This window comes from Acanthopagrus latus, chromosome 9, assembly GCF_904848185.1.
Source record: "Acanthopagrus latus isolate v.2019 chromosome 9, fAcaLat1.1, whole genome shotgun sequence".
NCBI lineage: Eukaryota > Metazoa > Chordata > Actinopteri > Spariformes > Sparidae > Acanthopagrus > Acanthopagrus latus.
In genome coordinates this window covers 14,177,511-14,204,244 of record NC_051047.1, presented here as the reverse complement: position 1 = coordinate 14,204,244, position 26,734 = coordinate 14,177,511, and the positions used below count along the sequence as shown (strand labels likewise).

The following is a 26,734-nucleotide window of genomic DNA, read 5'->3' as shown; positions in this document are numbered from 1 at the left end:
GCTCCGTTGTGTTTGTGTCGGCTGTGTTTGTTTGACTCTCTGACAGGTTCTCGTCGCCGCTTTTGCCGTCTCAGGCTACTCATCCACCTACTACAGAGCAGGAAGTAAGCCATTCAACCCGCTACTCGGAGAGACTTATGAATGTATTCGGGAAGACAAGGGCTTCTGTTTTTTCTCGGAGCAGGTAAAGTCTGTCTGTCTTACACACAACAAAGCAATGTCTGAATCTATCAGTAAACTGGGTTTGACTATAGCATCAGACAACTTGATAATGTAGTTGTTTATGTAATGGTTACTCTCATATAAGATATTAAAAGTTTCAGAGGTGCTGGAACTTGAAAATTATCTTGTTTTAAGTTTGAAAAATTGTTTAAATGATTAAAATGCATACATTTTCTCTCAATAAACTAATCAGTTAATCAAGTCATTGTTTGAACTCTACAATAAAGTCACTGGCTTCATGTCATGAAGTCCATCGTGTGTCCTCTGTCGAGAGACACGGTGATGATGTAGAACCTCATCAACAGCAGCTGTCACACTGTTTGATCTCGTCTCACAGGTGAGCCACCACCCTCCCGTCTCCGCCTGCCACTGTGAGTCTAAGAACTTCACCTTCTGGCAAGGTGGGTAACATCCCTAATTAGTGAGGTCTTCACCTCATGAGCAGAGGAGGCTGCCAGTCTCGTTCAGCATCTTTAATATCCAGCAGAATTATTTATTGTGATTTATTTCTTACATTTTGAGACAGAATGGAAATATTTGACTGGTCTGTAGGTTGTTTCTCATTTCTGATGTTTTTCACTGATTTGCTCTTCAGATGTGAGATGGAAAAACAAGTTCTGGGGAAAGTCGATGGAGATTTTACCAATCGGGACTGTGAATCTCACGATTCCCAGGTAACTTTGATGATTAAACCTAATGCCACATATTTCATCACTTACAGTCTGATATGGCTGACATTCAGGAGCCCACAGTGATGGAATGTAACTGATGCTGCAATCCATTGTACTCTGAACTAAAAAAAAAAAAGAAGAAGAAAAAAAACAACCTCCAACACAGAAAACTTCAATGGAATGATCATCCAGGCCAAAATTCTGACAGAAACACACCTGACATCACATGAACCATTACCTTTTACTTTTTTATCATCTTTTATTATATGTTGCCTCGTGTTTATGTTGTAAAACACGCGGTAACTTTGTATTTACTCAATTCAGTTGAGTTGTGCTTGATAGAATTCTTTGCGTGCACGCAGGACGCGCCTTCTCTCCCCCTTCGCTTTTTCAGCGCCCGGATCTTTTAAACCAGCTGCTGTAGCCTCTTTTGAAGTTCACAGACTTTCCATACAAACATGTTTTCCATGTCCATGTTTTCCTAAGCAAATGCACTGGGACACATGACCATTGGAGGTCAGGAGTACCAGCTGAGCAACATCCACTTCCGACTTGCAGTGGATGGCAGCATAAAAACATTTACTCAAGCACTGTACAGCACTGAAGTATAATTGTGATGTATTTGTGCTTTACTTGAGATCATCTTTTTTATGCTGCTTAATATATCACTATTCCACTACATTTCAAAGGGAAATATTTTATTTTTTGACTCCACTGCATTCATTTGTTAACTTAAGTCCCTGTTTACTTTGCAGATATATCATTATATAAAATATATGATCAGTTTATGTTAAAAAAATAGCGTAGTTGTAAACAAAACATAACAAAAGACACATTAATGCTGCCAATAATATACTGTATATGATAAACACACTGTAACACTCTGAATTGTGACATACTGCTTACTTTAAGTATATTTTGATTTATATATATATATATATATATATACACTGTTAAATACTTACTTAGAAAAATTGAGGAAACCAAACAATTAGTAATTTTAACTTTTTAGTTCATGAAACTTTAATAGTCAACTTAGTAATTCTGAGGTATCGGTTTCCTGATATCAAATATTTACTGAAAATGTCATTTAACATTTGATCTTTGTGAGTTTTTGATTTAATGCTTTAATAAACAAATACCATATAAAAAACGTATTATGTCTTTATGCCCTGTATAAAGACATCAAGGCCTCGCCTGCTCAGTCAGTACTTTTCAAATTGCAATTACTTTTCAAATCGTAGTTATAAAGTGCTTGACAGAGTAATAACAGCAGAATCCAACAATATAACAATAACTAGAAGCATTTTTATAAAAGAGAGAATTATCAAAGAGTAAACAATAACAGATAATAAAACAACAAAGGAAAGAGATTTTTAAGATGATGATGTGACGGGTTTGAAATGTGCAAATGTGTAACCCGTCCATGTGCCCATGTGGGCCAGATGAATCTATAAGGAGTTCCAGCCCTCCATTAACAGCCTCGATAGAGGGATTTGGGGAGGAGTGCAGCGCTATTTTTATCACACAAAATCATTCAGACCGTAGTGCTGAAATTCTGGGGCTGTTGAATAAGCTGCGGGATCAAACTAGATCAAGATTTTTTTCCTGTTGAAAATACACTGAATGTATTATGCAACAAATAAACAGATTAAGACGTCACAGATGACTGAAAAGGATCATCACACGCCTTTATCATCCGGACTAATGGCTGCACATCATGCTGATCGGCGATTTTGCTGTGTATTTGCAGGTTTGGAGATCACTATGAATGGAACAAAGTCACCACCTGTGTACACAACATCCTCAGTGGACGACGGTGGATCGAACACTACGGGGAGATCACCATCAGAAACACAAAGAGCAGCGCCTGCCTCTGCAAACTTACCTTTGTCAAGGTAAACACCTTCTGAAATCCGTGTGAAGAAGATTCACCTGTTTGCTATGGTTGCTTTTTATTTGTTGTTGAGGGAAGCTAAGTTTGCGTTATTTGTCTTTCAGGGAAACTACTGGAGCTCTAATGTGAATGAGGTTCAAGGATTTGTGATGGATCAAGAAGGGAAAGTGATCCACAGGCTGTTTGGAAAATGGCACGAGGGTCTTTACTGCGGTGTCCCACCTTCTGCCAAATGTGTCTGGAGGCCAGGTGAGTGCTGGGCCACAACTGGACTTCACACGAGACTTAAAATGGCTGTTAGTAGTCACTTAATGTCCAGAGGAGGTTTTCAAGGGACTTTACAGATGATTGTCAGTGTAAATAGACAATATATTTGGAAACTTAACAATATTCATAAGATTATTTTAGATTTGAGGATTTTGTTTGTGTCGTTTCCTCTCCTTGTCAGGCTCCATGCCCACAGACTACGAGCTGTACTATGGCTTCACCAGGTTTGCCATAGAACTGAATGAACTCTGCCCCGAGCTGAAAGATGTTCTGCCGCGTACAGATGCCCGATTCAGGCCCGATCAAAGGTGCGGTGTCAAATCAGCAGCTCTGTTCCCACAAATAAGATGTTGGTGCTTTTGCTCTGCTGTGCTTGATCATCTGATTTACTGAAAAGTAATGTTTGGGTCACACAGGTATCTGGAGGAGGGGAACTTGGAGATGGCCTCCTCAGAGAAGCAGCGTATCGAGGACCTGCAGAGAACCAGGAGGAAGTGGAGAGAGGAGAACGACGCCAAACAGGAGCCGTGCTTCTTCAAGTAAGCACAGAGACCTTAAACGCAGACAGAAATATGTGAAGGGACGATGTGAGGGGCTGTTTCCAACATTTCACATGGAGCTGACAACCCGAGCTGAAATAACAAACTTAATTCAAAGCCTTTCTTTGCAGAATATGTCCTAATTATGGGAAGCTAAGAGTGCCCAACTCTTTTTATTGTTTGACTCTGATGAAGACATTCATGGCGTTGAAATCATTAGATGTCTATTAAAGTTTGTTACCTAAGGGCTCCAGTATACTCACTATGGAATATTTTTCTAATTCTATGTATCCACATTCTTTGTATCCCATTTATCAAGCCATGCAGACAACCATGGTTCTGGTTAATCAGTGTTAACTGTTGTGAAACTGGGCACAAATGCATGAGCCTGGTTTTGTTGTGGATTATAAAAAGCAAGACACATAGAGACAGGCAGCCAGAAGAACAGCTTCAATGATCTGAAGTCCCAAAAAACAGATGCAGACAACAAAGCTGAGGGGGAAAAAGGCTGAAAAACTAAAGAGAAATACAAAACTAAAAAAACCATGAAGAACACAGGTGCACACAAAAGAGATTGCGGGAAAAAGTCAAAGACAGGAAGTGGAAAGTAAAACATGGTATATGAGGATTTACTCTGACACAATAACAATCCCAGGTCACTCTGCAGCAGTGATAGGTATCAATCGACTCCAGCTCCAGTCAGCAGAGATGGAAACACGACACCCGGGTGAACTTATATCACATAACATGGGATGTTATGATGCGTGTGGGAGTGTGAACATAACTTTCCCACCCATTCCTGTTCAAGCAGCGCTCACACTGAAAGAGAGACTGAAATAGAAGATAGTAAAAAATCACTACTGTAACATTGTCACTGGCCTCAGTGCTGCTTTGTACTGCTCACTGATCACACGAAATGAAAAAAAAAAAATCATATTTAGGGCAATTAGTTATCCATCCAAAGAGAGAGATGAAAATGATCACTCTCAGATAATTGGTGAAAATTAAATTACATATTACTGTGTAAACATCAAGGAAATCATGGCTGACAGCCTCAACTATGATCTCCATTCTCAACTTGTCAATGCTCATTCAGTTTTTGTAAATGCCTCGTTTATACACCTGACACAAGCTCAGATCTAATCTGTCTGATCATGTCTCCCCTGTTTCTTTGCGAATGACATTTCCCCTTCATTGCTTTCAGGTTTTATTACTCCCACTGTCAACTTCTCTCTCTTGTCTTCCAGGAAAGTGGTTGATGCCAATCACAGGGAGAGGTGGGTCTCCAACAACACGTACTGGGAGCTGCGCAAAAACCCCGGCTTCATCAACATGGAGTATACAGTGAGCCTGTGGTAGCACACGGACCGACAACATCCGTCACATCGTCATCACAGACAAGAAAGTTACCTGTTACCTGCTGTTACCTATGCACCATGAGGTGTTCAAGAGTAACATGTTAATGATAAACATCCGTGTGCATGGACTGCAGAGCTGAGGGATGGCTCGACGCCCGGCAACCCCGTTGAGGTTTCTGTGGCACCGCCGCGCGGTCACCCATCCATGGAAACATCCCGTAGGATCACCTTCATCGTGCTTGTCGAAGCTGGGTTGTCAGGGCAACAATCGTACCACTCCTATGTAGATCTTTCCTCGGCTCCTTTGACTTCTGAGTATGTCCTTGCCTTAAAAAGACACCCATACACACGATTCAGCGCTCTTTCTTTGAAGCCGTTTGGGTTAGAGTAGTCTATGAAGTAGTCCTTTTGATTACATACAATACAATGCATGTGTAGAGAGCAGCTTTCACTGGCATTAAGCCGTATTTACTATATCATCGATTATTGTAGAAAAAAAGAGGTATTTTTATAAAATATCTTGGACTCAGAATTTAGTGAAATAGCATTATGTGAATTGGCAGATTTTATTTATTTTTTGCCTTTTATTACTGTTGAATCTGTGTGATAGCAGTACTCTCTCTCGGGAAACAACTCATTTAAAAAAAATCGCAGCAGAGCAAGTGAGGCGTAGATGGAATATTTAATGAGGATCTTCCCGCAGCTCATCACGTGGTGGAAGGAGATTCAACTGTAAATCCTCCTCTGGTGTTGTGGACATGTGACGCGGGACACACCCACAACCTTTACAGAGGTTTTCCTTCTGTGAACCATCAACACGGATCTGTCATGGAGACGGGTTTCTCCTCGCAGTGGGATTTTGTGTAAATAGAGGGACGACCTCACTGGCCCTCCCCCTCCTCCCACCATCTAATTTTAAACATAGTTACATGAGACCGACTCCTCTGAATCACATGGTTACATAAATACATGCATAACTCCCTCCATATATAGTGGGCACACGTTCAGACTCCCTCTCTGAATGTGGTGCAGATGGACCTTTGGGTCTCACTGCAGTTATGGACTCAAACATCAAACATTCATGTGGATCAAAGGTCTAAGAAAAGATGGTGGAGTAGGTTGTAGTGACTGTTAAGTCCTCGGAGCTTTATGAGTAACATGTGATGGTGAAACATGAGAAACACAGTCGCATATTTCCATCTACACCCAGCCAGTGTGTTCACTAAAGGTGACATATGTAAGAATTATATCATATAAAGATATTAACTAAAACAAGCAAAAGAATGTGGAGGAAATAATAGATTTAACGTCATGATGGACATCTATGTGCAGAGTTGCTGAGATGTCTACAAAAATTATCATGCTAACCAGCTAGCCCCGGCCTGTTGTGTTTCACAAAACCACTCCGATCTGCCGGTCCAGACCACGTGCTGCACGGCAAACCGAGGTAACTAGCTAACGGCAGCTACAGTTAGCTAGATATGCTGAATCTAAGAGGTGGCTAATTATTACACATTGCAAACAAATGACAAACACATTTTTGCTGTTTCCATCAAAGTTCACCAAAGCTCAGAGAGATATCTTAAATTTACATCCCCGTTCTAAAAACCCAAAAAGTAAATATAAAATGCCCGAAAACTAAATAAAGTAAAAGCTTTTCACTACAGGCCACTATTTGGTATTTTTTCTGTAGGAATCATTGATCAATTAGAATTATGATTTAAAAAAAACTTAAAACTTTTCCTGGTCACATTCCGTGGTAAAGATGCACTATGTAAATCTGCTTTTGGAAAAATGCTCATCACATGTAGTTCTGTATTCTCCTCCCTTCAGAATAACTCAAAAATACATTCCATTTTGTTCTAATATTTACAAACACCTGTGCACCTTTATCAACCATAAACTAGATGCATCGTCGTTGCATATTGGATGTTTATTATTCATTATAAAGTACTTATCCTAATTACCACTCTTTGATGATAGTAATTTGTTGAACATGTATTGAGCAAAGCATATTAAGATTGTAATTCATGTAAATCAAGGTTCTTGGCTTACTCAGTAGAAATGAGGTTATTGTGGTAACACTCTTAGTTAATAAACTATTAGTTGTAGATTATTGTCATGCAGAATAAGGCAAATGATAAATGCTTTATAATGACTATTAAGTATCTGAAATTCCATTAATATACATGATAATAAGCAACTAGTTAATGGTTAATATGTGTTACATAATATAAAAGTCTTTCCCATTTTCTTCATCAGCCAGTAGAGTTGAATCAACCCCATTATGAAACACTGGAGCCACCTACAGGTCAGCCTGTGAAAGTGCAGTTTCGGCGTACTGAAGGTCAGACTCTGCTCTTTTTTCCTTTTTATGTTTTAGATGTTGAATCCAAACGAGTCTGTACAGTAACACTTACACTGTACACGAATCAAGGATGGGATTTTAATCAATGTGTCTGATTCCCTGGAGAATTTACTGCTGTGATCTGGGCTTCTGGCAAAGCACCAGCCACTTATTTGCAGTGTGTGTGTTTTATTGCAAAGCAGATTAGCTTTAATGTTTTAACTAGTGTCCCCCTCTTGTGTTACAGAGTGAGAAAATAATATAACACAGGGCTTCTGACTGAGGTCACACACACACACACACACACACACACACACACACACACACACACACACACACACAAATAGTCACACACTGTCACACCTTGAGTCCCCTTATTTGGGGCTATGGCTGCAAGTGCAAGTATTAAGGATTATTTGACCATTAATTAATTCAATTAGTTTATATCATGTAAAAATAAATAAATAAGTGCTCAACACAGTTTTCCTCAGCCCAAAGAGTCATCTTCAGAATTGCTTTATTTTTCCAACCCACAGTCTGAAACCCCACTCTTGACTGTCAGCAGATCTTTACATTCAAGAAGCAGGAACCAGCAAATGTCTGACATGTTCTGCTTGGAAAAATGACTGAAATGATGAACTGAGCAATCATTTAGTCTAGGTGTGAAAAAATGTTTAAATGTTTAAAAAAAAAAAAATACTAGACACAACTTGCCAGAGCCCAAAGTGACACCCTAAAATAACATATTTAATGCCTGAAGAATGACTGAATCAATTAATAAAAACTGTTTGATTAACTGACTTTAGTTGCAGCTCTGTTCGGAGCAAAAGAGGGAATATAAATATGTAGAGTGAAAACTATGTGAAGCAAATCCATTGTGTGCACTGTTCATATGGTACTGTAGATGAAAAACCAAAAAGGTAGTACTGCTTTGCATCCATATCCTTATTTATGTGCTTTTGATTTTAAATCCCCTGATTACAAACTCAATGCTACAAGTCGTCAGTTTCACTTGCTGTGCCTTAACGCATTTATTAATGCCTCACCAACACACTACTGAGAAGAAACCCCCATGCCAAGAAGGTATGCCATAAACAACTCTGCACATTATCCGGTCCCCACCTGCCTACAGATGATTGATTATATCCAGCGTTTAGGTCCAGATGTCTCGGAGATCTTCTTTGACATTAGGAGAGAAAAAAGGTTTATTTGACTGTAAAATGCTTGCAGTGCTCTAAATAAATACTCTGCACTGCTCTGCTACTCCCACATGTAACCAATACATCTCTGGTGATCACTGTAAATACAGCACTTTTAGAAAGTGTCACTACTGCAGAAGCCGATTCCTTTTTTTCCCTCCTACATCGGCGACTGAATCGCAGCGGTTGTGCGAGGAGGCAGGGGCGAAGCTTTGTGTCGTGTTAGAGTCGAGACCATAGTGAAAAAAAAAAAAAATACTCACGAAAACCTCCTCATGCTTACTTCATCCATCGTTCTACCTGCATGTCTAGACAACTTAGCCTGCCAATGAATGTTGCAGATGCCTTACAAAAAAAAGAAGTTAAAAAAAGTGGGTTTTTTTGTTTTTATCTCCTCAATTGGCCTCGTGGGTTTTTTTTGTTTTTTTTTGTTTTTTTCCGGACTGACATGTATCACGAAGCACTGTGTCAGCTCTGTTTCTTTCAAATTGATTTCCCGATGGGTACCTTCTAAAGTGCAATTTTAACAAAGTACATATCTTTCCATGAACACTGTACACTGCTGCTACATAGTGCTTGTTCTAATAAAACTGTAAAACTCAAGTGATGGTGAGTGTGTGTTCTTTGTACGGAAAGACGAGGCCCTAAAGTCCCTCACAGTTGTCAGTGTCAGGTTTTGTTGTGTCAACTTTAGTTTAGTCATAAATAAAATCATTAAAAATTTCACCATTTCCCAGAGTCCATGGTGACATCTTCAAATGTTTTGCTTTATTCGAATGACCAACCAAAATCTACATCTGTTTAGTTTGCAATGATGAAGATGCATATTTTTCACAGGAGCTATGACTGGGGATATTCAGTATTTTTTTATTTAAGTAATTATAAATGATTACTGAATTGTAAAGTGAAAGTTGCTGATTATTTTTCTGTCCGTCACTCATTAATCAACTAATTGATTTAGCTTCAGTTATTAAAATGCTTCTGCAATCACAAACCAACTCTTAATGTATAAACAACTTAAGCATTACTTTGGACTTTTAAAACCTAATATTATCGGTTACATATCATCGCCAAACATGACTTACTGCAAGTTTGTCACTGTCACCATAGAGCAGCAACTATGTAAACACATAAATGTGGTTCAACTCCTTATACTATACTATACTATACTATACTATACTATAAGATGACTTCAAAATAGACTACTCCAAATAAAGAAAATGTTATTATACTGAGTACAAATGTATCTTGTCTAATTCAACACAGACCACAAATACAGGGCCTGTTGTTGATTTAAATAAAAATGATCCTGATTTAAACTGCAGACACAGTAATGGTCAGAAAACACTCAATGAGACATTTCCTCTCAAGTCGTTCAGCTCCTTTGAACATCCTTTTGTACAATCAACACAAGCTTTCTTTTCTCTCTCTTGCCACACAAATCAAGAGTGAACGGAGCAGGGCACAGGCCCTGATGTAAATTGTCTTTGTGCCAAATACAGCAGGATGTGCAGCCTCAAAAATGAATGGCTGTCAATTGGTCAGCTCCTGCGAGAGAGGATTCAGTCAATAACACTTTAACACGTCCCTGGGAGCACAGCAGCAATCTCTACTGTGTGACCATCAAGTGAAACCAACACTCGTTAACATTTAGAGTTTGTTTCATTTATTTCAGTTCACACAAATTTATTAAATATATCACATGTGAGGCAGGTACACACACACACACACACACACACACACACACACCTCTAACAAACCAGCAAACTAAGAATATAAAGACACTCGTCATATCTACAATGAAACAGAGTCAAGCAGATAAAGACAGCAGGTTTTGTACGGCAGATTGCATACTGACAGATGGAGAAGTGGAAGAAGGAAAAAATAAATAGTAAAAATAATCTCTTTTTTGTTCACAGAGGGGCAGGTATCTCTCAAGTAATTTAAAAGTTTAAGATCTTCTTTTCGCTGTGCACAGACAACATGCAGCTCAATGTGATCCTGCAGGGATAAACTATGTGGAGTAAAAAAATTAAATTAAGTCAACTGGAACCTGAAAATATCAGACAAAAGAAAATTAAAAAAAAGAGGCAAACATTTTCCATACATACAAACCATACATGTAAAAAATGGCACAAAGAAGCGCTTCCTACTGTTCCTATTTCATTTACACATGTACATTTGCTTAAATATGTTGACGTAACACATGATGGCACAACCTAAAGACATAAGTTAGATCAGATTCTTAACACTGAGGTTGTCTTCTCACAAATACTGTCTAAAGTTGGCTGCATCAGAGTCAGTGTGATCTTGCTTTGTGATATACGGAATTATAAAAATATACCTTGACTTCATGTCATCCATGAGCAGGAAGACTAAAAGGAAGAACAATCTACAGCTTCATTATGACTGCTGATGTATGTGACGATAGAGGTGAGGCGAATGTTGGCTGTGATGGGTTTTACTTGATGGAGGCCATGATCTTGATGTACTGGAGGGCGCTGTGTGCTGCGTCGTTGTGAGCGTTGCTACAGGAAATGCCTGTCCCATGACACACTGTGACCGGGGAGGTGGACAGCTCCGCCAGGCACTGGTACTGACCGTTCACCGTCAGCTCGTCTGTAGGAGAGAGCAACGCACATCAAAACATGACATGAGCAGCAAAAAAATTTTTTAAAAATTCAGCGTTCCCTGAGTGTCCTTTCCATTGAGCCAATTATGCATCTTCCAGCTTGGAAATCAACTTATGTGGAGGCGAATACTGTCTCTGGGAATTATGTAATTCACACCCTGGTTCCTGCAACAGAAACAAACTAAGTTCTTCCAAATGATCCATGTCCCTGGGGAAGGTTCCATCAGTGGGAACGCACGTTTATGGTACTTTTAGTTTTATTTATGCCTTACCTATACTGGTGAGGAAGTAAGTAAAGCACCCTGTATGTTAGCAGCGGATGTGGAGTGTGTGTGTGTTTTCTCACCAATGTCGAAGTATGTGACCTCAAAGCCCTGCTCCTTGGACAGCTCCAACATCATCTGAATGTAATCTGTGTTGGGAATGCTCAGCGGGTTTCTTCTCAACAAAGAAATCTTCTCTGATAACGAGTTCCTCAAGTTCTCAAATCGTACACTTGGTTTAGGAGTCTAGAAAATTAAAATAAAAAATAAGATGCAACTCTAAAAAACTGACTTTAAATGAAATGTTGTAGCTGCCTCTAGTGGTCACTTCCCACAGGCAGGAAGTTTTTGACGTACCCATGTGATTTCAGAACAGCCTGAGAGACTCCGGAGCCTGACCACCATTTTCTCCGCAGCTGCCTTTTTTGCTGCCTTTTTTGAATTTCCTACAGCTATGAAAACATCAGACGGAGAATAAGAACGGGGCGGACAACGCTAAAACGCAGTTGCTTACGCAAAACACACACACACACACCTTTCTCTGCCAGGGACTCCAATCGACAAGTAACGGTGAATTCTCTCCTGTGTGGCGGACCGGCCTCCAGTAAAACTGAGTATTCAGGAAGACGCCATCCTCTCTGCAGTGCCAACTCCTGAAATCACAGGCCAAATACAAGAAAGCAATGAGGACAGGAAAACAGTTAGTATTTTACTATTTCAGTTCATGTTGCTATTGCTTTGTGCCAGTTTCAATTACAGCTCAGTAAGCAGACACAGTTTTTAATCTCTGGATCATCTGATCATTTACAACCACAGGCATGACATACGCACAAACACACACAAAACAGAAAACAAAAACCAGCACAGCCGTGATTCACACACCTGCAGTATCCCCACCGAGTTGGGATGGTTGTTTGTTTCTGCTGCGTCTCCGTTACTCTCAGCCCTCTCAGACTTCACGGGCACAGTCCTGTTGGGAATTACATCAAAGCAGTTACCACAGCTGCAACAGATCAATGCTCGCTACATGTTAACCAGTTTGATGTATGTACTGGTGTATTTCAACACTGAATATGCAGACACAGGATAAGGTTTGGGCAAAGGCTGCAGCTAACAATGCTTTTCATTACAGACTCATCTACCAATTGTTTACTCAAGTAATTATCTCAGATGTATCAATTAAGCAGTCAACTTAAAGCAGATGTGTTACTGTCCAAAAGAGCACAAGCAAAGAATATTTTTTGGCACAGATGAACTGGAAAAAACTACCCATATGTGTGATTGTTTAAATGGTACAATAGAGAATGGATATAAATATGTAACACTGATGGTCTGATGCATTGATCAATAATTGTTACTCCTTGATCTGACATTTTTATCCATCATCAATTGCTACAGTTATCAAGACACTATCTTTACATCCTGGAATGGCAACTGCAGATCTCTAATAAACATAATTAAAAAGATGTAACAACCATTTGTTTTTGTATCCTCTTTATCTCAGAAAGCTTATTTTATCACTCTTGCAATCTCAAAGAAAGGGCCTAATTAAAAACTAACAAAATATAATATAATTAAAAGCACAGTCATTCTTGGCTTCTGCAATTGCAATAATTGTTGCTGATTAATTTTATTTTCATAATCATTCCAGCTCTACTCACACTGTTCCAGCATCTATGTGCAGAATATTGAGGGCAGCCTCTGCAGCCAGATGTTTAGCAGCCTTTTTACTGGGACCTTGACCTGAAACAAAACATCAATCACAATCACACAGACAACATTACAGAGTATCTGATGAATTACAAAAACATCAGTCAGATGAAAAAAGGACCATAACCGCAAGCCGCTCAGGCACTCACAAAGTTTTAAATAAAAAAAAAATAAATAAAGATGTTTTGAGGCTGCAGGAATGGACATTTAGAAAAATCTGTTTGAGAAATGTTTAAAAATGTGAGGACTGTATTACTACTACTTCAACAAGGAGCTTTGCAAATGCTTCTCATCCTCTTCCTTGGACTTGCTCTGTTCTAGAGTAACTGACAACAAAGCAGGAGTGACAAATCATATGTTGCAGGCTGGAGTTCTGCTTCTGAATTAGCAGTGTGTGGTTTCTAACTCAAACGCAAGGCTTAATCCAGTGGGAGGCAGCTATCAACAGAGTAACTCACCTGTGCAGCTCACATCTCCGACTTTCACACTGAAAACGAAGCTGGGCTGGTGAGCCTCTCCCTCAGCCTTCTCCATTATATACACAGGCAGGTTGCCAGTTTTGGTGCCATATTCATGCAGGATCTGTATGGGGGTCTTCCCAGGGCTGGGCCTCTGTGACTCATTTGCATTCAAACTGTGTATTAAAATAAGCATACACACAGTTAACTAGGAGCCAACTTATCTGAGCTCTGAGCTGGATATCAGGAATGTTTATGGAACAGAAATAATGAATGCAAACATAGAACCTGCAAAATAAAACAAATATGTCAACACTTGTATTTTTAGCTGAGCAGTATTTACAGGCCAAATAACTAATGGAGTGGAAAGTTAAAATGATCATACTATGATCTGCAGAGGCTGGACTTACTGCATAAGACAGTTTTCACATAGATATGGAGTTTTTGCAGCTTTGCAATTCAAGTTATTCACAAAGACACATACATATGTCATTAGGCACAACTTTGAGGTCGATATAAGAATTTGCTGTCTTCTTCTGAACCATCACATATTCACTGTTACTGGATCAAAACATTAAGCTTTGCCTGCGGCATCGCTTTCACTCTCACAGTGACAGTTCACATCGACTGCATCGTTGGCTAGCCGTCACAGCTAACGCTGTATTTGCAACGCATAACAAGGATATTGATCCAACACAAACTACACATTCGCGTAACTTTTCTCCACGATTAGCTCGAGAATTAACGATATGTACGTTATGACACTAATGAAAAGGGAGTCTCGTCCACCACACCTAAGATATTATAACGTCGTGTTAGCAGGCTAAGCTAATGAGAGAGACGTTAGCTAGCGTTAACTGACGTTGACGCTGTTAGCTTGAGTCAGTTATTTAAAGGTCTCTACATTTTCTCTAAAGCTAACAGAGGGTCTCTGTAGGATAACTCACGAGTATTCATTTTGAACATTGGCAATATGAAAAACGACGAAGGCGTCTTTTAGGTAAGAGACAAAACAAAATATCATTAAGACCCTGTTCAACAAAATTTCAGTCAACGTTAATTCTTCTAGCTAACGAAGAACAACCAGCACACCTGTCAAAATATAGCAATATTAAGACTCGTGGCTAATACAATAGCCAGGTAGTGGAATTACGGTATTTTCTACTTTCAGTTCTATATATTGAGCTTCACGGGCGATATTAAGTTATGAGTTACTTGAGAAACTTTACCTCGCTGACACTAAACGTGATCAATTTAAACTCGTAACGTGAAGCGAGCCGCACCTGTTAAATACTGACACACTCTTACAGTATATGGTTATCACGCTTTTAATACAATCATAAATTTAACTGACTAACCTTGTGTTGTCGGCGGGGGTTTGCATTGCTGGTGACTGATATCCTTCTTGCGACATGCTCACATTTGTTCTGTCGTTTTCAGGCTGGTTGATTAAAGTCTCTGCTGCTGGTGAGTGGAGTGAAAAAAAAAAATCTCATACAACAAATTGAGATGTTTTTCTCGGCATCTGGTTATGTTATCGTGAAGAATATGAAATGGCCCTTAAGACGGTAACAACTCTTCATTGAAACCCGGCCGGGGAAATGAATTTAACATCATATCAACATCCGGGTGATCGGCGGGTCATCTGCAGTGTGTTTGTGGAGCCGAAATGTTTAGCTCCGCCTACTGGTGACGTGTGTAGTTTCTGTCATGGCGTCCTGGAGAGCAGAGTTGGCTGCAGGTGAACTTTTCACTCTTGAAAGTGAAGGTACTCAGGCTTGGAGTTGTCTTTGGAAAAAATGGATCTGAATATTGTTTGGTGCTGGGGAAGTTTTACATGCACATATCAGAAGCAGAATAAGAATTCCTTTGCAGCCAAAGGACAGTCATATTACAATAAACCGTGATAATAGCAATAAAATAAACAACTTAATAGAAAGGTTAGAAATAGAAATACTCATATTTATATATATATATATATATATATATATATATATATATATATATATATATATATATATATATATATATGTATATATATATATATATATATATATATATATATATATATATATATATATATATATATATATATATATATATATATATAATATGCATAAATATAAACAGTGTAATCATAAACAGTGTGGGCAGTGATTTATAATTAATAAAGAGTAACTATGCATATGAAAATTGCCAATGAGTTATGTATAGAGATTTTATTGCTCAGTGCGCAAGTGAGCTGATTAATCTAAAGGCTATTTTAAAAGATCCAGTGTGTAGAATTTAGGACGGTGATAATGTAGAAGGCTATATAATCACCAAAAAATAAGAACCAGTATGTTTTCGTTACCTTAGAATGAGCCTTTCATAGAGAGACAAAGTCTCGCCCCTTTCGGTTTCCCTCGTGGGAATTTATTTTGTAAAAACTTTTTATGATAGTGAATGAAGAGAGACACATCTTTTTTTTTTGACACTGCTTGAATTCATTTTTGATTTTGAAGGGGCTTCATCAGTGGTGGAAGAGCTATTCAGATCCTTTACTTGGGTAAAAGAGAAGTCATTCTATGGAACACTGTCGGCGTGTTTCTTTGATTTATGATTATTTCAAGGTGTTCACGCTGAGGAGCTGCATTGAAGACTAGGCAAGTTACAGATGTAACAAATTAGCAGTCACATGCCTATAAACAAACAAAATGAACAGACAAACAACTAAAACATTATACAATCACAGCGTATAAAGATTTATTGTTTTACTATATAAAAAATATAACAACAAACTGCTGTGTCTGACATTCTTCAAAGATTTTAGATAAGATTTTGGATGTGCAGCAACTGTATGTATACAGCCTTTATGAATGAAGGGACAATAATTAAACAATGGTATATTGTAGTAGAGAGAATAGAAAATATGTTTATGCTATGTCTAAATCACAAGGCACGACTAACTCATCCATTCATACATTCAATATTCAAGTTCAACATTAAGAATCAAGTAAAATGATGTAAGTGAACAGCGGATGGAGGCAGTCATAACCATCGTAGCTTTTAGAAACATCCCAGTCTTCATCAGCAGACGGAGCTGTGAAGAGTGAATAAATCACTTGTGTCTCAGGACTCATCTGATGTGTCACTCGATCAGAGAAGCAGCAGATTATTGCCATCAGCGCAACAGGTTGGGAGGAGGAACTGTGGGGATCGGAAAGACCACTTTCTTCGTGAGCGAAAAGGTTGGTTGAGGCATCTGCTTCTTCATACCCCTGGAATCAGTCTTACGGCTAACATCTGCATTCACCTTTGTCAGGATGGTCAGAATGTCAGAACTCCTGGGGAAAAAATACAAACAGTGAATGGATAGTGAACTAAGAAACTATGAAAGCTTCTTATGCTTAGTAATTCTTCAATCAAATTATATTCAAAAATAGAACTTAAGCAATTGTACTTAATTGCTTCCCACCACTGAAAAAATAACATCATTCAACACCGACAGTATTCAGCTTCACTAACCTGGGCACCATCGTGACAAGATTTTGGCAAAATGACTGGATAAACCACGTGCCGTTTGACCTCTCTCTGAAGGAGACGAAAGAAGGGACGGTGGCCATTCCCAGCAGGAAATCTGCAACAGATGGTATGGAGTCTTTCACTGCAACAGCATCGCTGTGAACAGAACCTCGTGAGGGGCCATCAGACTCTATGAAGACGGGCTTCTGCTCATCATTGCCCTGGCAGGCCTGGATGAAAAACATCTTGGGTTTTTGTAACAAAGATGAGCAATTAAGTCCACTGAAAAGTTCCATCAGCTCCTGAATAGTGACAGTGTTGCCGTCCACACCGTACACACTCCCCTCAATGCCGTGGCTGAGAATGAAACACACCAGACAGTCCATCTGACTGTGGTCTCTGCTGCTGAGGTCCCGCATCACGGACAGCATCTTCTCGCTCGTACAGTCCTGATGTGTCTCTATCTCAAAGCGGAGCCATGTAAACACTGTTTGCAGACATTCTGTAAGGCACAAGGATACATGTAAACACATGCAGGGATGGAAAACATGCATCAGTTGCCATTTTAGGTTTCTAAAGCTACTTAAACAAAAGCTTACTTAAATCGAACTGGGTCCCCTCCCGCTTTGAGAGCGTCTTTCTGGAATTGGTGAAGTCGTAGTTGTTTATTATCAGGCAGATACCTCTTGTTGCTGCAGTCATGGGATATGTTTCCAAATCCTTCGGATATAAATCACAAATTAAATGTTTCAAGGCAAACAACAAATACTTAAGTCAGCACATTCAGAGGCACTTTTCCACTCACTGTGCTTGTGGTGGCAGTCGGAGACCTCAGCTCTCCAGAGGACATCTCGTGTTCTTGAGGAGACATTGCAGACGCATCACTTCTCACTATGGGACATAAGATCACAAACCAGAGGGGTACTCATTTGGAGCAATGATAGAGAGATAAATTATAATTGAATAATTATTGGTCTGACATGTCTTTTAATTCAGAAAATCATTTAAATGACCTGTTGCGGTGCTTAAACCTCTCACTCCACGTGACAGGGCATCAAATTCATCTCCACTGTGTAATGTATTTGGAACATCTGGGAAAGCGATACAACAGGATTCAGAATAAATCCACTCGCAGCATCACACTTAAAATTATGCTTCAGTTAAAGAAAGAACCAACATGATGTAAGACTCACCCATAGAGATGTTGGAATAATTCAAGTTAGACTGAGTGGGACACAAAGGGAATGACCATTAGACACAAAGACATGTTGAGATGTATTCGTCATGTAACTGTAGTTTAATGACAGATTCTCACCTCAGGCAGTGGTGGCAGTCCTTCAGAGAAGAAGCAAAAGGTTGTTAGGATTATAACACTCAGAAAAACGGTTTCAAGTCTGATATATGTTCAGTGTGACTGAAGGCATTTACACATGAATCAATTGAGTATTGTGATAGCATTATCATTACACATGCTAGCAAGCAAACAAGCTAACGTTAGACAGCTAGCTGTGAGCTGCATGAACCTGGCGTTGGTTGCTATGTAACATTAGCTGATAAGGCAGCTAGCAAGCAGCAGGCTAGTTAGCATCATGGAGCAAATGGTTTAAGTAATATAGGATAGTCACATAACATTTATAATAATAAAGATAGTCACATTAATCTATATATTAATGTTTTTCAATGATTACGACTAACAAAATCACTTCACAATGAAACTAAAGGTTATTTTGTGGAATTTCAAAATGTTCACACAGCAGCCATTTTCTTCTCACATCACACTCAGGGTGAGAAGCTCAACTGCGGTACTGCTTTGTTCCAGAGTGTCGCAAGTCCTTAAAAACACAGCAAATCTGACAAACCGACACTGCTTCCAGAATGATCGGCAACTTAAAAGACAATGTTTATTGAAAATCCAGAGGGACATGGGGCCATTTTTCAACGTAAAACAGCATATTTAATGATCCATTAGCTTCTGCTGGACAGCAGATAACATTAACATTCAACCACTTCCTAGCAAACATTACCGTTTGATAGCCTTACACGACAATATAGGAAATGCATAAATTAGTTCTAAAATGTCAACACTCGTCTTGTGCACATTTATTTAAGACTGGAGGTGAAACACACTGGCTGTGATCAAACAGACACACTAGCTTGTGCGTGGCTGAATGCTAACGTTACCTAAAAGGTTATCAAATATGTAATTGTACTGCAAATTATGGCCAAATTTTCCTCCGGACTTTCATTGTCCAATAACTTTTCCATCGCTTCTCGCCTGGGAAGTGATGGAATGATACACATTTGTAAGATTAGAGGAGGAAAATGGCCACCGTGTGAACAGGGTCAGTGTCGGTTATCTGAAAGTTAAATTCACACTTGCTCTTACATAAAGATTGCTGTCATTAAGGTACATTTATCTCATTATTGAAGAGGAAGATGTACCACAAAATCAGCATCCAAAGTTATCTTAAAACATCTCAGGCAACAACATTTTTCTAAAAACGGTGGGGAAACAAGTAAGTACCGAGAATACAGTTAACATGTCAATACACGTAAGATGTAATTGTAATTGTCTTTACCTGGTATTTCATTTGTGAAAGTCCTCACACGAGATTCAGGGACCTGATAAAGACAACAGATGACAATTTAATGTTAGAAATCTTTCACTGCAGCTCAGCTCGGGATTCATAGCGATGTCAAAGAGCTTACCTGTTTTTCTTCTGAAGGGTAAGTGTTAGACCTTGGCCGACTTGTTTCCTGAGCTACAGGGCCCCTGTGAGTTTCTGTGACAGCAATAGCAATGTGATTTACAGACAGATCAATCAGTAAATATTAAAACTGTACATGTACGTACTGTATCTTTAAACACTGCAGGGATGTAAACTGTACAAACATTCACATTTTGACGACCACGCCAAAAACACTTAAATCTTAGGACTTCCTTTTTGTTTAAAGTTAAAGCAACTACAAGGAATTTCATTTTCTGTGGCGGATCATTTGGATAAAATAGGTATGTTTCCTCAGATTGTTAAACATTATCCTGCTGTCCTTACTGCACCACTTCCTGCCAACAGCCTCACCGCTTCCTGTTCATGCTCTCCCTGCTACAACCTTCCTCCCTGTTCACGGTTTCCACTTTTAAGTAACATTTGCAATGGGGGTGTTCAGCAGCTTACCCTGCAGCGCTTTATACTGGTGGATTTTCGCTAGCAGCATGGGACAGATCGACTGAAGTGTGGTCTCCAGTAATTCAAGGTTTGTTTCGTTGATGAGGTCTTTGTGCTCCAACTCCAGAAAGACCTCCAGTGTAGTCTGAAAGGTTGAGCAAATTTACTGTTACTCTTATTGTTACCGTATGGTAATATAATGCATGTTAATATAATTCAAATTTAGGTGTACATCAGATGCAATGAACCAATACAATTCTTTTTTTCGTAAATAAACAGGTTAAGATGTTGTAATATGGTTTATTAGATGTACTTTATATATGTTGACTAAACAGCATCTAACTCTTCTCTCCAAAAAAATTGGTCCAAACATCAACACTCTGAAGATTCACTCACAACATCCTCCAGTTTTTTCCGCGGGAGATTTTCGTTTAACAGGAACTTCATATCGTTCAAGTCTTTTTTACTCAGCTCTTCAGACAGGCTGTAGAGCAGCTTCCTGGAATTACAGAAAAATAATTACAAGTTCGGTCACTGCTAGAAACATTTTGCATCCTGAAAATGCAACACAAGGGGCGCCCCAGTGGCTCAGTTGGTAGAGCATTTGAGCCATGTACAGAGGCTGTGTCCTTGCTGCAGCGGCACAGGGTTCAAGTCTGACCTGTGGCCATTTGCTGCATGTCACCCCCCTTCTCTCTCAGCACATTTTCTGTCATCACTCAAGCTATCCTGTCAAAAAAGCCATGATAAGGCCAAATAAATAATATACAATACAATAGGTGTTTGGTTTCGACACAGACCCTGCAGTTAACTTTCAGTTTTGGCCTTCCAACCCTGCTCTGTGCCGTTTAGAACTGTTTTCCTGTGAACTAAATCATATAATGTACCTAAAAACAGCTCACCTGTAAGGAGAGATGACATTTGCAGTTGCATTGTCAGGGAGGTTTAGTTGATGGACCAGACGGGGTCGCTGGATGATGTGGAGAAGCTCAGTCAGCAGGTGCGGTCGTTCGGCAGACAGCTCGTCTCTGTCCTTCAAAAGGGCGAAGAGGTCATTGGCCGACTCCACTGAGGCGGGGTTTCGACCCAGGAGGTCGGTGCAAAGAAATGCTAAGGCTTTCACTTCATCCTTACTCAGCTCGTTCGCTACCTCCAGCAGCAGCTTCTGGAAATTCATGTTGTGCTCTAAAAACAAGATGCAAGATGGATTCACTTCTCTGCTGTTGATTAGTTAGGCCTGACGCAGACATCACACCAGCTGATGCTTCCCCTCATTGTTTACTTCACTTCCACTATTTCTTGTAGTGAAACTGTAGTGTGCTGTTGTGATTCTTTTTTTTGCCCACATGTTGCAACTGCTTTGGCCTTTAATTCTGATACATGCATGTATACTGCATGCCATGTTTTGACCGTTTATTGCTGAACATTGGAGGTGATGACTGGCCAGGCTCGATGGACACATAGTATACCATATAAATAGTAAGTAAATATATGTATAATTTACTTTTACCCTTGGCAATTAAGTACATATTTTTCAGATTCTTAAATACTTTAACTCTTTTATCAAAGTAATATTTTAAGATATGACTTCTGGGTACTTCATACAACACTGAGTAAAAAGTACCAAATACGTGTAAAGTAGCAGAGAGTGGAAGGAAATTCTCAAAACTGTACATAAGTACAGTAAATAAATGTACTTAGATTACATCCCTGTGTGTGTGTGTGTGTGTGTGTGTGTGCGCGCGCGCGCGCGTGTGTGTGTGTGTGAGAGAGAGAGGGAGTAACAGAGCAGGGTTGTTCAGAAGTTACAGAGGTAAGAAGGAAATTGTTCTACAGTTTACAGAAGAAAAAGTCACACTCATGAATAGACACACTTGTCTTAACTTGTGCTGGCGCTGTAAGAACAGCCTGACGTAAGAAATCAGAACAACCTCACAGTCGGTCCACAGTCATCATCCAGCAGCCATAAACTGTCATTAGACAGTTCTGCTCGATGTGCTTTAACTACCTGTTAGCGCAGTGTTACCTGTTCGGAGATCAGCAGCTCAGACTGAACAGGAAACGTGTCGCCCACTTCAACATACTCCTAATAGGCGGTTGAAGACTTATAATCGCAAGAAGTCTGCGGAGGTTTCCGAACAACAATCCTCACAGGCGGAAGTCGAAATCGAAAGCAAAACAGAGCGCGTGCGCGGCATGAGAACCAATTACGGAGCTTTATTGGAGTGGTGCCCTTATTTAGATGTTGGCCTCTCAGAGCATGCCTGCTCCTTTTGTAAATAACTTTTGAGACTGTAAGTTATTTACAGAATATGTTTAGGGATAATTAATCAAAGTCATCATGAAATACAGACTGCCATACTGTATTTAAGAATCATCTGACCTCATGTGGTTTTGGTTAAACTTTGGGCAATGATGGCAGTCAGTGTGTCTATCACACGGTCCATAAATGACCATGAAAAAAAACCCCAACATACTAACATTCTGCATAATGCTCAGGTTTTTATTGTTTTACAGTGTCTTCGATAAGTCAAGGAACTCACAGCCATGATACGTGAATTTATTTCACTCAAATTGAATGAACAAACAAATTAACCGGAAGCTGTCCAATTATTTTGACATGATTCCTCCATAACATAAAATAACATAACATAACATAACATAACATAACATAACATAACATAACATAACATAACATAAAAACACTGACAAATGCATCCATTGCATAAGAACATGTGATAGCAAACACTTAAATGTAACTATACATCAGACATAGTTCAAATGTTTTGTAAAAACAAATAAAGAAATAAAGTTTTCTTAATTGGAAAACATTGTTGTGTATTACTAATAAATGATGTCAGAGATAAAACCAACACAACCTGCTGAGAACCACAAAATAGACTTAAGGTACTTGTAATGTTATCATGGTGAAACATTTGAGTTTTTGTGTAGGTAAGAAAATACTGATAAAAGCTATGAGGTGGTAATAATGTCAATTATTTGTGGTTTGGTTTGGGTTTGATCTTCAAGGTCTTGATGTGTCCTCTGCGTCTCACTCTGACACTGAGCCACGCCCGGGAGTTTGCTCCTGAGCTGTTGAATCTGAAGGACTCTATAAAGGAAACACACACACACACACACACACACACACACACACACACACACACACACACACACACACACACACACACACACCTAGGTTCAGCATGACACAACTTTTATGACACAGTATTTATCCATTCATCCACGTCTTCCACGTTGTGTATAGGGTTAAAACTCTTCCTTTCATAATAACTCATTATAACCTGAATGGACTTAGAATATATACAAGTAAAAGGCGGTTTTGTTGTTGTCTAATATAAAAATCTGTCTTACTGAGAGACTCCAGTAACTGAAGAGGTGTGTTTTAACATTTAAGCTCACAGTTTATCAAAATGCGCTGCACACTACATTGTCTAAAAACATACTTTAAAGTCTTGTTTTTGATGGAGCCACTCCTCACTTAGACAGACCCACCAATAGCCAGATCCTTTATTTAATTAACCAGTTAAGATACAATACTTGAAGCATAATCAGAAAGAAAACAACAGTAAAAAGTAAAAGCACTCATTATGCAACAGTGCGGTTCCTGCCAGAGTCATTATCATATGATTTAATATTTCCTGTTTGTACATGTGCAAACAACATTTTAAAACCATGTTTGAGTCAGGGATTAGTTCATTTGCACCACTTTATATGATTTCTAAAGATATAACTATCCAACTTCATATAATGTCAAGTAGTTAAAACTGTCGAAATACATTTTACAGATTCTTAACATGTTTTCAGTGTTAAGTCTAAAGCCGGACTGTGAATGTGGAGACGCAGAAACTAACATTAATAGTTCATTTAGAATGTTATTGTGACCAAAACATAATAATAATAATAATAATAATAATAATAATAATAATAATAATAATAATAATATGATGTTGATGATGATGATGATGATGATGATGACGATGATGATGATGATGATAGATAGATAGATAGATAGATAGATAGATAGATAGATAGATAGATAGATGTGTTTCAGTCTCTCACTGTCAGTAATGAGGGAGTGTATCGCGGTGACGTGTCTCCTCCCCAGGCCGTGACTCCTGGACACCACACAGTCCAGGTACAGGTCCCAGAAGACCCGGGCCAGGTCCCAGAACAGCGCCGTGTGCCTGTTGTCGTCTGACGACCGGAGGAAGACCATCAGGTCCCAGAAGGCGGGCACCGTGTCTGCGATCCTCGGGGAGCGCATCTCCAGCAGCAGAGCCGAGGACGAGTCCCAGCACTGCGGGTTGGCCCTGGGCACCGTGAGCGGGTCCACCACGGCCTGACCCAGCTTCTGGCCCTGCAGCGGGACGGCACACACACAGCCCAGCATGAACACCGCGGCGGCAGGTACGTTCAGGAGCACCGTGGCCATCTGCGGGAGGACACAGCGCGGGTCAGCTATTGATTTGACAGTTTACAGAAATCAATATCATTGATTGAGCGAGTTGATTTAGAACTAAAAACACACATTACTGTCGAAACAGATGACCCTTTTAAAGTTACAACCTTTAAGGTTTTGCTATTCTTTTACATATGTTACAAATACAAATACAAACAAATACAATCTGTGTAATCTGGACAATAATCAACCACTTTTAACAGTAATAATCCATTCCGCAAATACAACTATGCAGATTAGGCCCGTAATTAACTAAAAAACACTGAATGTAGAATCAAATATGAGAGATTAAAAGATACAAGTAGAATAAGTAAAGAGCGTTTTCTATTAGTTTTGCACTGAAAAATAATACTTACCACTGCAGCTGGGCCGACTAACAGCACTAGTGTTGATTGAAGTCAGGTAAATATCTGTTGGGTCCTAATTGACGTCAGTGCCTCCCTCCTTTGTGAGCACTGGTAGCTTCTGCTCGTCACGTTTAATAATGTGCCCATACAGCCTCATATGCAACCTAACTTCATGAAAACCCTGCTGCCATGATCTTATAGATTTATATTCTCACTGTAGAAAATCCTTTATTTGTCCAGTGACATTTTGGTTGTTTTACGGCATTTGCATCATGCTTGATGATTGATTGCAATTATTTTATTATTACTGAATCATTATTATCTTTGTTGCATTATATTTAGATGTATTTCATAGCTAATTTGCATTCCCCTGAGTTTTCAAGATGAAAGATAAGACTTTATTAATCCTCACCAGCAAAATAAAAAACCAGATTAATAAAACAGAACATTTTTAAAAGGAGAGTATGTACACTCTAACACTCTTTGACATAAAGATATGACTTAAAAGGACAATTAAACATGATGATTTCAACCATAGCAAAAGTAATAAGCGCAATGTGTTTTGTAATATATATATATATATATATATAAAACATAATTGCACATTACAAAAAGCAATTGCACCAGATCGTTGCGTCATGCCAAAATATAGTTTATGTATATAAACATACCGGTAGAACTGTAACTCACAATTATTTTCACAACTTCATTATCAATATGCCAATTAATTCCTCAGTTATTAAATTAACAGTTTGTTCTATAAAACGTCAGAAAATAGTGAAGACTACTTTCACAATCTGACCTCAGAATCCAGGCTGGTTCTGATGTCTGTAAAAACAAGCTCAGTCATGGACGGTGTTTCAGAGAGTGGTGCATGAGTTACCTTTCTATGCTTTTACTTAAATGTCACATGCATAGCTGATCTCAAACATAATTACTTTCTCAGTGAGAGGCCAACGCTAAATGTACTGGATGGGTTTCTTCTTCAGTCGTTCATTCTTCTGGTGATGCAAAGAGGCAGACTTTATGACAGTTTCCGCTGCAAGGCCTTAATTATGACTTTAAAGTGTATACCATTTTTATATCTGAAACACAAAATGTAACGTTGGGGAGCTTCTAGACAGGAAGAGACGCTGCGAGGTAATTATTGTTATTAAGGATCATTGTTTATGAGCATGTTCTATGACGGAAGAACATTTGGAAGAAAATCCATAAAGGTTTTCTCTACTGATCATCCTGGTCATACAGATCAGTGATTCACAACCCGCCAGGGAACCTGAACACCATGTGCAACTGCCATGGGGGGCCTAAGGGGAAAGATGGCTGAGTAATAATAGTTTAAGTGACTTTGAGAAATATGCTTTACAATGTGATTTAAAGACAAAATATACATACATATTGAGTCAGATGTAACATTTGAACACTTTATATAGCAACTGAGAGTCTGTACAAAAGCATATGTGAGCAGGGAAGCTAACAAATAGCTAAAACTAATAGATCAACCAGTCAGATAGTTACCATTAGCATAAAGTGTATGATAAATTGTTGAAATAATTAGCTATGAGGAAGAAAAAAAGGTAACTAGCTCTAAGCAAACAGTATAAATAGCACGTTAAAGTGATAATAACAGCTGTAGTACATGTTTTAATGGTTTGTTAGCTAAAAGTCGG

At 39.0% G+C, this 26,734-nt stretch overlaps 4 protein-coding genes across 10 annotated transcripts in view; 1 reads left to right on the top strand and 3 right to left on the bottom strand.

Annotated features, from left to right (window-relative positions):
* osbpl6 (oxysterol binding protein-like 6) overlaps positions 1 to 9,103 on the top strand; it is a 47,830-nt gene extending 38,727 nt beyond the window's left edge. For all 6 annotated transcript variants that reach the window (XM_037109816.1, XM_037109818.1, XM_037109813.1 and 3 more), the window contains 8 exons: positions 47 to 184; positions 560 to 623; positions 818 to 896; positions 2,647 to 2,791; positions 2,895 to 3,039; positions 3,239 to 3,365; positions 3,474 to 3,596; positions 4,844 to 9,103. In XM_037109816.1, coding sequence (XP_036965711.1) covers positions 47 to 184; positions 560 to 623; positions 818 to 896; positions 2,647 to 2,791; positions 2,895 to 3,039; positions 3,239 to 3,365; positions 3,474 to 3,596; positions 4,844 to 4,955 — 933 coding nt within the window. In that variant the 3' untranslated portion in view covers positions 4,956 to 9,103. The remainder of the gene's footprint in view (positions 1 to 46; positions 185 to 559; positions 624 to 817; positions 897 to 2,646; positions 2,792 to 2,894; positions 3,040 to 3,238; positions 3,366 to 3,473; positions 3,597 to 4,843) is intronic.
* A 1,040-nt stretch (positions 9,104 to 10,143) lies between these two features.
* Positions 10,144 to 15,217, bottom strand: prkra (protein kinase, interferon-inducible double stranded RNA dependent activator). Its single transcript, XM_037110202.1, has 8 exons — positions 14,922 to 15,217; positions 13,564 to 13,739; positions 13,057 to 13,138; positions 12,278 to 12,365; positions 11,931 to 12,048; positions 11,753 to 11,847; positions 11,479 to 11,641; positions 10,144 to 11,119 (listed from the first exon to the last, which is right to left on the bottom strand). Exons 1-8 carry the CDS (start codon positions 14,975 to 14,977, stop codon positions 10,962 to 10,964), a joined length of 936 nt encoding a protein of 311 aa, XP_036966097.1. The 5' UTR covers positions 14,978 to 15,217; the 3' UTR covers positions 10,144 to 10,961.
* Positions 15,218 to 16,286: 1,069 nt separating this feature from the next.
* casp10 (caspase 10, apoptosis-related cysteine peptidase) lies at positions 16,287 to 22,409 on the bottom strand. Its single transcript, XM_037110201.1, has 13 exons — positions 22,261 to 22,409; positions 21,137 to 21,419; positions 20,631 to 20,733; positions 20,244 to 20,379; positions 19,777 to 19,850; positions 19,647 to 19,689; positions 18,383 to 18,402; positions 18,261 to 18,291; positions 18,081 to 18,158; positions 17,873 to 17,958; positions 17,667 to 17,787; positions 17,071 to 17,569; positions 16,287 to 16,889 (listed from the first exon to the last, which is right to left on the bottom strand). Exons 2-13 carry the CDS (start codon positions 21,409 to 21,411, stop codon positions 16,727 to 16,729), a joined length of 1,629 nt encoding a protein of 542 aa, XP_036966096.1. The 5' UTR covers positions 21,412 to 21,419; positions 22,261 to 22,409; the 3' UTR covers positions 16,287 to 16,726.
* A 426-nt stretch (positions 22,410 to 22,835) lies between these two features.
* LOC119025728 (protein FAM237A-like) lies at positions 22,836 to 25,162 on the bottom strand. Of its 2 annotated transcripts, XM_037109622.1 has the most exons (3): positions 25,074 to 25,162; positions 24,318 to 24,690; positions 22,836 to 23,346 (listed from the first exon to the last, which is right to left on the bottom strand). In XM_037109622.1, the coding sequence occupies exons 2-3, from the start codon at positions 24,688 to 24,690 to the stop codon at positions 23,231 to 23,233; spliced, it is 489 nt and encodes a 162-aa protein (XP_036965517.1). In that variant the 5' UTR covers positions 25,074 to 25,162; the 3' UTR covers positions 22,836 to 23,230. The 2 variants fall into 2 exon arrangements, with proteins under 2 accessions (XP_036965517.1, XP_036965518.1); XM_037109623.1 differs by lacking the exon at positions 25,074 to 25,162 and having other exon boundaries at positions 24,318 to 24,710.
* Between the last annotated feature and the right edge of the window lie 1,572 nt (positions 25,163 to 26,734).